The sequence below is a fragment of the Pithys albifrons genome, chromosome 10, assembly GCF_047495875.1.
Source record: "Pithys albifrons albifrons isolate INPA30051 chromosome 10, PitAlb_v1, whole genome shotgun sequence".
Taxonomy (NCBI): domain Eukaryota; kingdom Metazoa; phylum Chordata; class Aves; order Passeriformes; family Thamnophilidae; genus Pithys; species Pithys albifrons.
This window is the reverse complement of record NC_092467.1, coordinates 22,609,611-22,621,874: the sequence shown is the minus strand read 5'-3', so window position 1 is coordinate 22,621,874 and position 12,264 is coordinate 22,609,611. Positions and strand designations below refer to the sequence as shown.

At 39.9% G+C, this 12,264-nt stretch overlaps 1 protein-coding gene across 8 annotated transcripts in view; it reads right to left on the bottom strand.

Annotated features, from left to right (window-relative positions):
- The window catches only part of PTPRF (protein tyrosine phosphatase receptor type F), a 377,891-nt gene that overhangs the window by 183,872 nt on the left and 181,755 nt on the right, over nt 1-12,264 (bottom strand). For all 8 annotated transcript variants that reach the window (XM_071564856.1, XM_071564860.1, XM_071564861.1 and 5 more), the window contains one exon: nt 10,042-10,183. In XM_071564856.1, the coding sequence (XP_071420957.1) occupies nt 10,042-10,183 (142 nt within the window). The remainder of the gene's footprint in view (nt 1-10,041; nt 10,184-12,264) is intronic.

Sequence of the window (12,264 nt, the reverse complement as noted above, 5' to 3'; positions counted from 1 at the left end):
ATTTAATTTGGGCTGTGATTTTTTTTTTAATGGGAGGAAGATAAGGCACAGAACATAAAATGACCACATAGAAACTTCCTTGCATGCACAGAGTTATGCTTTGGAGCTGCAAGCACTGCATTCCCCAGTCATGGGTATCACATTCTGTTCTCTCCATGCTCTGTTTTCCATTTAAGAACTTACTCTCCAGTTCTATCATGGGTACATATCATTCCACTTCTGCACAAGAAGGCACAGCAGATCATTGTGGTGCTTTGTTTTAAGTGCCTGTGTAGGCCACAGCACGCCAGTAAATGACAACATGTCACCAAGCTGTGGGCAGAGTCTCTCAGTTATGAGCAGAAACAAAATAGAATTTTGCCAAAATACTTAAGGAGTTGGAAAGGCTTTCCAGGACATCTTGTTCTTGCCCTTCACTTTACCCTTGGAAGCAAAGCAGGTAATCCTTATGGCATTATGAAGCAGCGTTTCAGATTAATTTCCAATAGTTAAACAATACTAACACTTTCAGAAGGCTATTCCACAACCCAACAGACTTCAAAGACTCTACAAACACACAGCAGCAACTAACTTTATTAGTCAGCAGGAGATAGCAGCAGGACTGACACACAAGCTACAGAGAGCACATCTGTCAATAACAGGTTGCTACAGACGCTCTCAGAACAAGGCATCTTGAAAGAGGTCCAGCACTAAGAAAGGTCTTTTGAAACATCTGATGATAAAGACGTATTATTTTACTTTCTGACCCAGTAGACATTAAATTTGAAAAGAAACGCAGGGGGATTTATTCTGACAAGGTCTACAGTTACAGTTATCCAAATTATCTGAAGGAACTAAATTCTTATTTGCCTGTTCCAAATGAATCAAATAAACTTCCATTAAAGTGACTTCTAAAATACGAACACAAGCAATTTACAGATTTTCATGTCTGTTCCTTTCCTTCTCTGAAAGACTTCTACAACCATGAATACACAATTTGTTAAAAAAAAAATTTTCTTCCGGCTGCCAGTCCTCCAAACTAATTTTATTATCTGAGAGTCACCAGGTCCAGCCTCAGACTAGTTATTATCAAATAAACATTTCGAGAGCCAAATCAGGGCTCACTGACACCTAATCAACTCCACTCTCATTTGCTATTTCTTTATCAGTAGTGCAATAATGGTCTCTATCAAGTTCCTCGAACATCGGTTTTGAAATTACATGATGCATTAACAGTCTTAGCACATAAGGTGGGTCTTAAATCGACAGTGCTGTGGAGATGCCGTAAATAAAGACCAGAGTAAAAAAAAATCAAGCAAGAACAGCCAAATAACCTTAAGTGACAGGAATAATACAAACAAACTTATGAAGTAATTAGAATTTTTCCTGTAAGCCTAGCACATATTGCTTGGAAACAAGAGGAGAGGAGACAACTGTTGGTGCATTAGAAAAATGCAGAGAAGCTATGCTAGCCAATGATCAAGTAAATGAAAAAAGCAACTGTGATCCTGGCATACATCTGACTATATCTCCAAAATCCATAGACTCATCAGTGCTTTTGAAAAGGCCCTTACAAGGCACCTTGTGTGCACATCTCTAGTTGGGCACTTTCAAAAAATGTCACTGAAATCAAACAGGAACAGGCACCGAATAGGACCACTGAGATCAGGAGAATCAAAAAGACTGGCAGATCACCTATGAGACTCATTTTACTGAAAGGTGAGGCTTATTTGGCCACTTTTTGGCAAACTAGGACCTAAACACTCATTTTCCTAACAAATATATCTTTGAGATTTACAATCTTTTACATTATACCCATGTTATTTTTGCCTTTTCTTCCTCCACGATAATACAAAAAGTTTATGAGCCACACATCGTCATCCTTTACTTTGTTATTCTAATCTCCTGGTTTTAGACTACCACTCTTTTTAGCCTAAGCCTGAGAAAGGTTTTTGCCCTGGTTTACTGCCTACCAATACCATCAAAATCCCAGTCCTGTCTAAGCTGTCTAGACATGGTTGTGGCCAGGGGGGTCAGGGCACATGGGAATGCCAGGTTTTCTGCAGTGACGTGAAAGGCAGCACTGGTGGTTGCTGCCTCCCAGCTGGGACTGATGATCTGTTCCAACAGAGAGTCAAAACAGATTAGTTTAAACCACAGACAATTTAATCTAACCTGTCTGATTTCAAACTGGAACAGAGATGCAGAAGCAGTCATCTGGCCATCCTTGGTCTCAGCTGGGATATGGCAACCCACAGGGACACCTCCCCAGCAAGACTGAAACCTGCCTGCATGAGCACATCCCTGCCAGAGAGTTAAACTAATCTGCTGTTGCCTCATTTACCTATTGGAATAGGCTGAACATTTTGACAGCAGAGCAGCAGTAGAACAGCCTGACACACTTTCCAAGACCATCTCCCAGGAAGCTGTAAGGTAACACAGAGGGAGAAGCAACCTGTCTCTACACCATGAGCCCAAGAAGAGAGAAAACAATGCCCAGGACTCAGTTAATAATTTTCATAACAGACAGAAGGTATCAGTAGGTTGCCACAAGGATCTGAATGAAGATCCCCATTTCTGAGTATCTTCATGAGGGATTTCAGAAATGGAGCAAACAGAATGGAGGCAAGTGCTATTGGCAAAAAATTCTTAGATGCATGTGGTTTGCAGTACCAAAGTCAGCACTTACAAACTGTTAAATAAACTTGGAATAAATTGTGTGAGACAAGGAGCTCTGAGAAATCTTTTAACAGGCTATAACTGAACACTTAATACTGCAACTGCACAGTTACAACTTCAAGCTACTTGGCAATACAAAACCTGCGTTAAAACTTTCACAGAATTTTGTAGAATATGCTTCCTTCTTGCTTGCTTGACACTTAAAGCTTACTTGTTTCTACACAGGCAGTCCTTCCTGAATCGCAGGTGCTGCTTTGGGCATGGCAGTATCATTGATGCTTGCTGACAAGAACGTGACAACATCCCAACCCGTTAATCTCACAGGACCTCATCTGGGAGGTAATATGCAGAAACAGCCATTTACTGTAAAAGAAGAATGTTCTCCTCATTGAGAGATCAGTAGCTTTTCAGACCTAAGGTTTTATAGGAGTGCACAGCTGCAAAGGGTTTAGCTTGGCATTAACTGTGTGATATTTCATATAGAACTTTTCAAAGGTTGTATTTCTTGGTTCATAAACTTGTGGAATGAACCTGGATGTTAACCTTAGTGTATAGCAGTCTTCTGAGGGAACTTGTTATCGTGGATACATTACATGGTTATGTGCCATTAGTTAATCATTTAAACAGAGATAAGAAATGGAAATGATGACATTTGGGCTCGATACGTTCTAAAGATCTGCTGACTCTCTTGTTTGCAAGGAGAGATCAACAACAGTTAACATTTTTCTTCATCTAGGAAGATTATTTTGTTTTACATTCACAGTCAAGAAACTCTTTCTTGTTACATATTACAAAAAAAAAATCATAAGAGCAAGACTAATGTTCTTACTGAATCTAATCTTTGAAAGCAAATAGATATAATGAAGGGAAACAGGAATTTCACACATGGATCAAGATGATAGGTGCTCTATAGATACTAAAACTTAAATAGCTGAAACAGGTACTGTGGCAGCTCCAGTTTTAGCAACATGGGACATAATTGTGATACAGGTAAAACAGCCTCTGTAAATTTCCTTGGTCTCATGGAAACAGATTGTTAATTCTGCTCAATCATCTGTACGCCATGAGATCAAGAGAGCATCTCACTCTCCTTGAAGTTTTAGGATTCCTTTAGCCACCAGTGAGCACCTGAGAAATGACAAGAGTTGTTAGGATGGTGACAGGGCCCCTAAATTGATGTGACCAATATGAGGCCACTCACCATCAAGCAGTAAAATACACTCCTTCCTTGTGAACACTGCTTATACCTTAATAGTGCAAGTCCATGTGAGCACAGATTTAATTCTTCAAGGCAACAACAGTCTAAACTTCTCAATGAGCCCACCAAGAGTAAATGGCTTAATGTTTCTCTTTTTAACAAGCGTGGGACACACCAAGACCCAATGCATAGCAGACTCAGGCTTCTTCATTTCTCTGTGCATCACTGCATGTTAGGTCATCTCCCTAAGCAGTGAAGCACGTGGAGACTTGCTGTGCCGGAGCTCTTGGCAGTGCAATAGTTAGAGAGGTCCATTAACTCCCTGGCTCCTCCAGAAAGGAATTGCTTGTGTAGAGAGCTAGGAAAGGAGTAGGACTTCTGCAGTAGGACCACAGCAGTCTTTCTTCCCAGGGAGACACCAAAGGAAATCAGAATGCCTAATTAACATGAAACAAGTAGAGGAAAGACCTGCCCTGTCTTGATCAGAGACATGGAGAGAATAGTACCAATCCCAGGAGCAGAAGGATAGAGGGAGCCTTAATTCATTTACACAATCAGAAGGAGTGCATGCAAATGAATTCAATTTCCATTCTGTAATTGTTTCTTTTTTATAACACATTGCTAGAAATTCTTCTTGGCAAAAAGATGCAAAAGCAAGGAAGACAAACATGAGCCAAAGTACAGTGATCCGACTGATCCTTTCGTAACTAACCAAACATAAACAAGGATTAAACATAGCTAACTTCTGTTTACTAGTCCAATGACAAAAAACACTTTTAGATGAATGTTTACAAAAAGGGCATATTGGTTCAGGCTTTCCGAGATCTAGCACTCTGCAGAAATCATTTGTAACAGTCAAATGTTTACCATTTACAGCATTTCAAACAGGGTAACCCCAGGAACTAGAATTCAGCTGGCAGATGGTGAAAGAAATTAAACTCATGACATGGTTCAGTAAACAGCAAATTACGATAAGGTAGAAGTGCTTCCCACCCTGGGACAACTGCTTCACTCAGGAACGTTTTAGGTGTGCTGGTTTTGGCTGGGATAGACTTAATTTTCTTCATAGTAGGTTGTGTGGGGCTGTGTTTTGGATTTGTGCTGAGCACGTGTTGATAACAGAGGGACGTTTCAGTTATTGCTAAGCAGGGCTTGAATGGCATCAAGACCTTTTCTGCTTCTCACATCAGATTGCCCACCAGAAAGTGAGCTGGGAGTGCACAAGAAGTCAGGAGGAGACACAGCCAAGACAGCTGACTAAAGGGATATCCCTGGCCATACAACACAAGCTCAGCATGCAAACTTGGCTAAGAAGAAGGAAGGGGGAACCACACACATTTGGATTGATGGCATTCATCTTCCAGAGTAACCATTACATGTGATGGGAGTACTGCTTTCCTGTTTACCCATGGGAAGTGGTGAATGAATTCCTTGTTTAGCTTTGCTTGCATGCATGGCTTTTGTTTCATCTCTATCTCAATCCACAAATTTTCTCACTTTTTTACCTTTCTGATTGTCTCCTTCATCCCACCAAGGGGGAGTGCACAAGTAGCTGTAGGGGGCTTGGTTACTGGCCTGGGTTAAATCAGGACAGCCCTTTTTGGTGTCCAGAGTGGATCTTGAGGGATAATGACAGATTTGACTGGAATGTGCTAAATCAAATTTGTATCTGTTATTGCTATTTAGCTATTAATTGACAGGCTCCTGTGCTTGCCATACTGTATATTAGAGTCCAGTGCTCATTAGAGGTTGCCTTTTTCAGTGATTGCTGCACTGGTTATCCTGTCACTCTGCCATGCCTGGGAACATTTGGTAACAGCCATGGTACCTGGGCTGGCGGATGGCAAGGGCATCACTGCTGTTCCTGTACTGCTGCACTGGACAGGCTGGAACTTCCGCATGAACTTGGAGGGGCTGTGGCCTCGGGATGAGTCCAGGCAGGGGCAGGACACCCCAAAGCATCTGTGGCCATGGACAAGTCCATGCCAGAGCAGGTACATCTCAAAGCATCTGTGGCCACGGTCATGTCTGTGCCACAGCTGGGACACCTGGAAGGGGCTGTGGGCCCAAAGTTATGTTCACAGTAAAACATGACACTAAAGTTGTAGTGAAACACTCCAAAAGTTCCCTGACTTCTGTCAGCAAAAAGCCAGTTACCAAAATTTAACTTGCCAGGTTACCTTGAGACTGAAACCCACTATGAAAGCAACCCTTTCCTGGCATTTCAGCCTGTCCTCTTTACCAGAAGCTGCTCTCCTGTGGAGCCTGGCAGTGCTCTCCAGGCAGATAACTACATGCCACATGATTAGGAGTCTTGGATAAAGGCATAAGGGATTTGCATAGATCTAGAATGGAAATTGGAGATAGTATTTTCATTTTCATTTAACCTACTTAAAAACAAAGGGAAATGAAACTGAATATACTCAGTGTCACTTGGATATGACTGCATGCTCTGTGTCACAGGGGAGTGAAAAACTGCCTGTAAAGCATTAAAGGACCAGTTACAATTAAACAGCTTCCCAGTTCTGAAAATCAAAACTGAATCTCCAAGTTGGAAAGCCATGGGAGAAGGGACTGATAACACACTTTGTATTTGAGCCTCCTTTCTTTTCCAAGGAATTGATATACTTCTCCCTGCCTGATGAAGACTTTTTTTCCCACTGCTTTTCCTTATCTTTCTTCTGGGTGGAGACTGCTGGAAACCAGAGACTGAAGGCATACTCTGGTGTACAGGCAATGAGAGACAAACACTGTTACCATCATCTTTCCCAATACAGCCACAATTCTGACCATGCAAGGGGTCTTGTGAAGGACACCACACAGACACTCCGGCTATCAGCCTGCTGCTATGTTCTTGCATGCTGGCATACCTCCTCCTCACATTTCACATAACCTCCCTACTTAAAAAGTTCTGTAATTCTCAACATTACCATTGAATAATATATTTAATAATTTGTTAGTGCCACTAACTGTCCCCAAGGCTTTTCTTGAGAATGTGTGTCAGCTTATTGATTCCAGCCCTCCCCTCTGTGCACTGCTTTCCTCCTCTGCCAGGCAGGAACATACTCCTGTGCTGCTTCAGGTCATAATTGGAAAAAAGATAGAAATGTTCAATATGACTCATACATAATTCAGCTTATCAGCTACCCAGGAGAAATGAGAAGAGAAGGTATACCCACATCTATTTCTTCTACTATCAACAGGAGAAATAATTTCCAGTTATATTAAGTATATGTAGTTTGGTCACAACAGAATCTGCAGTTAGAAAGGAAAAATAAGAGACAAGGTAGCAAAGAATGAAAACATAGTAGGGGACTGAACTGTTAAAAGAGATTCACTTCTGCAAGAATTCCCAATTCTTCCAGGAAACTGGACTCATGCTTCTTTCTTAATGTTCAGAATGGAATAAGCTAGCAATTAGAAAGGATTATCGGCCTCTGATCTGCAAAACATCACTGAAATCTAAATAAAATAAAGCTCCAGTTAGTTAGCCACAAAGACATTTAATAACAGACTGCTAAACCCTGACTGTGACTTCTGGATGTAATATTAAGGCCTATGTTCTAAAGAGCAAATTGTAAAGAAGCATTAAAACTTACTGCTATAAAGGATTTTTAATGTAAAAATCAATACATGCTGTGTATTTAGCAGCCTGTGACCACGAGGACATCTATGATAGAGCTTTGTCATGCACCAGGGACCACTGTATTAGTCAAATTCTTGAAAGGAAGTGCAGAATGTCTGCATCGTTCAAACTGCCACCTGAGACCAATTATAGAAATTATTTTAACCCCAAAAGCAGAGGAAAAATCCAATCCTAGCTGACAGTCTTGAGAGTATCAAGGGTTCCCCATGACATGTATCATTTTCAAATACCTCTACAAAATTCACGTTAGGAAAGTGATGGCACAGCAGAGAGGTTGGGCACTTACCACTATTTTTTGGAAGTCACTGAGACCAAATATAACTACAACCAGGGCAATGAGTTGCAATATCCACTTCACCAACACATAAGCAAACAAAGGAATATTAATAATAATAAAATGAATCATATTCACAAAATGCAGAAACATTATAATCTATGGCAGACAACACAGAATAAGGTAATGTGACTAAAAAAAAAAGACCTGCCCACAGAAAGTCTCAGAAAAGAGAAATGTAAAACATTTTTTCTTAAATACAGATACATCATAACAGAACTCATCTTCTTTGTCAGTTAAGCAACATAAAAGGCACATGCAGCTCTTCATCCTCTCAATCAAGCTCACAACTCTATATGCATGAGCACATACAAACCGTTAGACAGCAAATGTTTCTTAATTTTGCCCATTACAAGACTACCCAGCAAGGGGTCGATACTCTTCAGTTTAAGTGGAAAACACATCCCCCCAGCCAGCAGATCGTTTTTGACCTTATGGGATCATGTTCAACTGGCATTACTATCAATTAAAGGAATTTTCCAATCTAAAAAGCAGGCTCTATGCCTGACTGCTAAGTGACTTTTGCTTCTGTGGCTCTTAAGTTGTGTGCCCATGTCTTTTCCTGTTGCTTGTGTTTCCTAGCATTTCCTGTTTCTGTGGCAGCCTACAAGTTTTACCTCATCAGGAAATCAGCAGGAGCACTATGGAGCTAAGAAATACTGTTGTGCTCCTTTATGCAATGCATGTCTCTGTGGGCCTTTGAACATTTAACACAGAGCAAATAAATTATTAGTGTGTGTGTGCATGTGCATACATATCCAAGATACATAAAGGCAACTGCAACCAAATGGAACAGGAATGTACTTGGAACAGGTGGGTATTCAAGGATCTAGTATCACAAAAATCCTGTTGCAAGAAGCATTTAAAAGCAGATCTGCATGTAAACTGCTGAAAGAGCCCCACAAACCTTTCTGCACTCATATACATGACCACAAAGGCAAGAAGTAAAAAAAAGGAAATGATTTTTGTCTCCCAATAATTTTCAAGTCTATAGCATCTGTTATCCTATTCTTAACAACACTACTACTGAAGAGCAAGCTGATCTTTAAGATGCCCCACCTCCAGAAAAAAAGATACAGAATCACATCTAGCACTGAATGATTTCTATGATTTTCATCACCACAGTGCCTCAGCACATTACAGTTGTTTAATGTATTCTTTGTCACAGAGCAGAGAGGAAAATATGATTACCTCTATGCTAAAAATAGGGATGGGAGAACAAGGAACAATAGGCAACTTGTCATGTATGGCTGGCACACTCACCAGTGGGATAACCAGTCTCCTCTTGTTCAAAATCCTAAAACAATAAACACTTTCCAGTCTAGTTTTTTCATTCCTTAGAAGTTTTTACATCAATCCATGAACACAAAGCAATTTGCCTAAGCCTTTTCCTGCTTGTCTCAGTAAACTCAAGGGGTAAAAATCCATTCAGCCAAATGTCTCAGATTTAACACCTCAGTACATTTACAAAATTCTATATATAAACAAATGATAGAATACATTGATGTGCTGGAAAATCCCCACATTTCCTTACAAGCAGACAATAATTCTGACATTTAAATATAAAAAAAAATCAACTGACCACAAGCCTCTTTATATCTAATAAACTGTTCTACCACAAACCATTTCATTTAGCAGAAACAACATAGCAAGAAAAATAAAACCTGCTCATATAGTAAACAAGGATGAAAATCTATTCTTTAAAAGGTGAGACAGAATTACAAGTTGTGAGTACTGTGAAAAAGGACCCAGCTAAATTCCACATAAAATTCAAAACCTGAAGAGTAACTTGAAAATCTATTCAAGAAATGTGGTGATTTAATCCAGAAGGTGCAGCAACATAGATTAAGTTTCTGATTGTCAGATAGAACACTTAGATACCCTGAAAATGGGCATTATAGCAAAGCAAACTGATGAGAAAAGTATACAAATGTGTCTATAGATAGTCCTCCAAGTCAGAAATGACAGGCCTCAATCAGAATATGAAAACACTTCAAAGAAAGTTCAGACTCTTCAATCCTTTCCTGATTATCTCAAAAATGAGGTTCTATCACTAACAGAAACTACCACAAATAATGCAGGAAAAACATGACTTTTCCAAACCAAGCCAGAATATCACTATGTCATTTAAAAACACCACATCAACATGTGGCTGCCATAACCATGTCTGCTGCCACCTAAGGCATGCAACGATTTCCCCCTTACCTTCTAACACTGTTAATTTGGCACTCGTGTTTATCTCCCCAACACTGTTGGTTGCTGTGCACTCGTAGATCGCTTCATCTCGATGAACACGCAGGGGCTGTATGCGCAGAACTGATCCCGATCCATCATCAAACTCAATAACCTTTGAAAAGGAAAAGAAAGAACTTCTTTACTGGTATCTTCTGCAACAAACACTGAAAGTCAGAACAATTCAGGGGTTGAAAAACAAAAGCCAAACCAAACCAAGTCCTGTAAGCTCTAAATTACCACGCAATAAAGTCGAATGTTCCCAGGCAAGAAACACAAAAATTTCAGCATCAAGAACATATTTGTCCTCTGAGCAGGCCAGAACAAATGAAGATCCAATGAGGTTTTTTATAGATCAATTAAGGTTGACAAATTATCAACCTGGTAATAAAGACGTGGATCTGATGATTTAAAACATCTGAGCCGTGTTTGCACTAATGGTTTTACTAATCACACTGATCACAATTTAGTGCCAACTTTCACCTTGATGGAAGAGCAGAATGATATACTCCTGTGGGATTGCCAGAAAAACAGGAACAAAGCTCAGATAAAACCTGGAGTACCTACAGCGCATGCAGACAGTGAGGGGGTTTAATGTCCTTCAGCATCAGACACTTTGCAACTCTGGCATAATCAACAATGATGTAATTACACTTCCTCCTCCAGCATAATAAATTAAGCCCTTAATAAATCATTGCCTTTTCATCCATCCTGCTACGCTGTAATGTCCATTACTCTCGCTATACATGGAATGAAGAGGTATTTGCAGCTGGATCACTATATGCCATTCCTTAACAGCAAGGCTGTGAAGGCACTGCCTCAGGCTATCGCTAATGCAAACTCACCCTTCTTCTACTGCTGAGCACAGCAAAACTTGGAAATACTAACTGATCTGCAGATGGTGACAGCATGAGGGAAAGGTACAACCTCTCCTCCTGTCCCTTGGAAACAGAGGGAGAGATGAAGAGATTTAAGCAATACCTCGTTCCAGGCACGCAGGTCCAGGGCTGACCTACATTATGCCCATTCAAAACTTTTACCCCATTTTCAGAAGCTTGTTTAGGAGTACTTCCCAAAGCATAAAGATCAAATGAATGAGAACAGGAAGGAGAAAAAAAACCAACGCACACCACAAGACTCTGCAGTGACAGGAAAAATAGAAGAAATCAAAAGGTAACCAAGAACACTGAAAAATCTGTTATTTCTCATGTTGGAAGGAACAGCCCTTCTGTTTCAAGTAACAAAAACAGCTTGCAGAAACTCCTAATATGGGGGGTCAAGTAAAGAAAGACAGAACTGTGAATATCACCATAGTACATTTTAAGGAATTAATTTTTTAAGTACTCATCTTTAAATTAAATATGAAACTGTGGCAAAATGCTAAACCTTTAAAAGGGACAGGGCTACTGCCAAATTTCAAAACAAGACAAAGTCAGCTACAGAGATTAATTCACTTCAGTGATAAGGACTAAAAAACCGAGAGATGAAACAGCAGAAAAGCTGTTTTGCCCTTACTATCCTTTGAACAAACATGGTGTGATAGAAATGGAGCTACAGCTGCTGAGGACCAGACACACACTAAGACCAAAATGCTGTTCATCTGCTAATGATGAATACCTCTTCTGTGTCACAACTTAGCATGTGTACAGTGGATCTGGGGGTTTTTTTCCCATTTTAACTAAATTCTTCCCCAGTTAAGACTAGCCCAGTAATGAGGTAAAATTAACAGTTATCCAGCAAACTAAAAAAAAAAAATTATTCACTATCCCCTGACACAATTAAAACATCTCAATTGTGTATCAAAACTGATGTGAACAAAGGTATGAAATTGCTCATATAAATGCATATAATATGGCATGGCCCTCTGGTCAGCCACAATAAGCACCAAATTCACTACAAAGTTATAGCAACTTAAAAATTAGAATGTTTAAATATTTACTATACAACAAAACTTAACCTTACCAGGGAAAAATAACAATGTAAAACAAGATTCAAATTGATTACTTTAATCAAGGTTTTCTGCTAACATGTGAAATTATGATTAAAACTGGTGACTTGAATCAATCTATTCTGGGCAGCAAAGTCATCTTGTGCTCCAGTCAGAAAAGCAAAAACATCAAAGACAGGGGATTAGAGGAAAAGCAGCAGCATTGTAGAAGGGTCACATTTCCAAGGGCAGTTTTAGAGAAAGAAGCC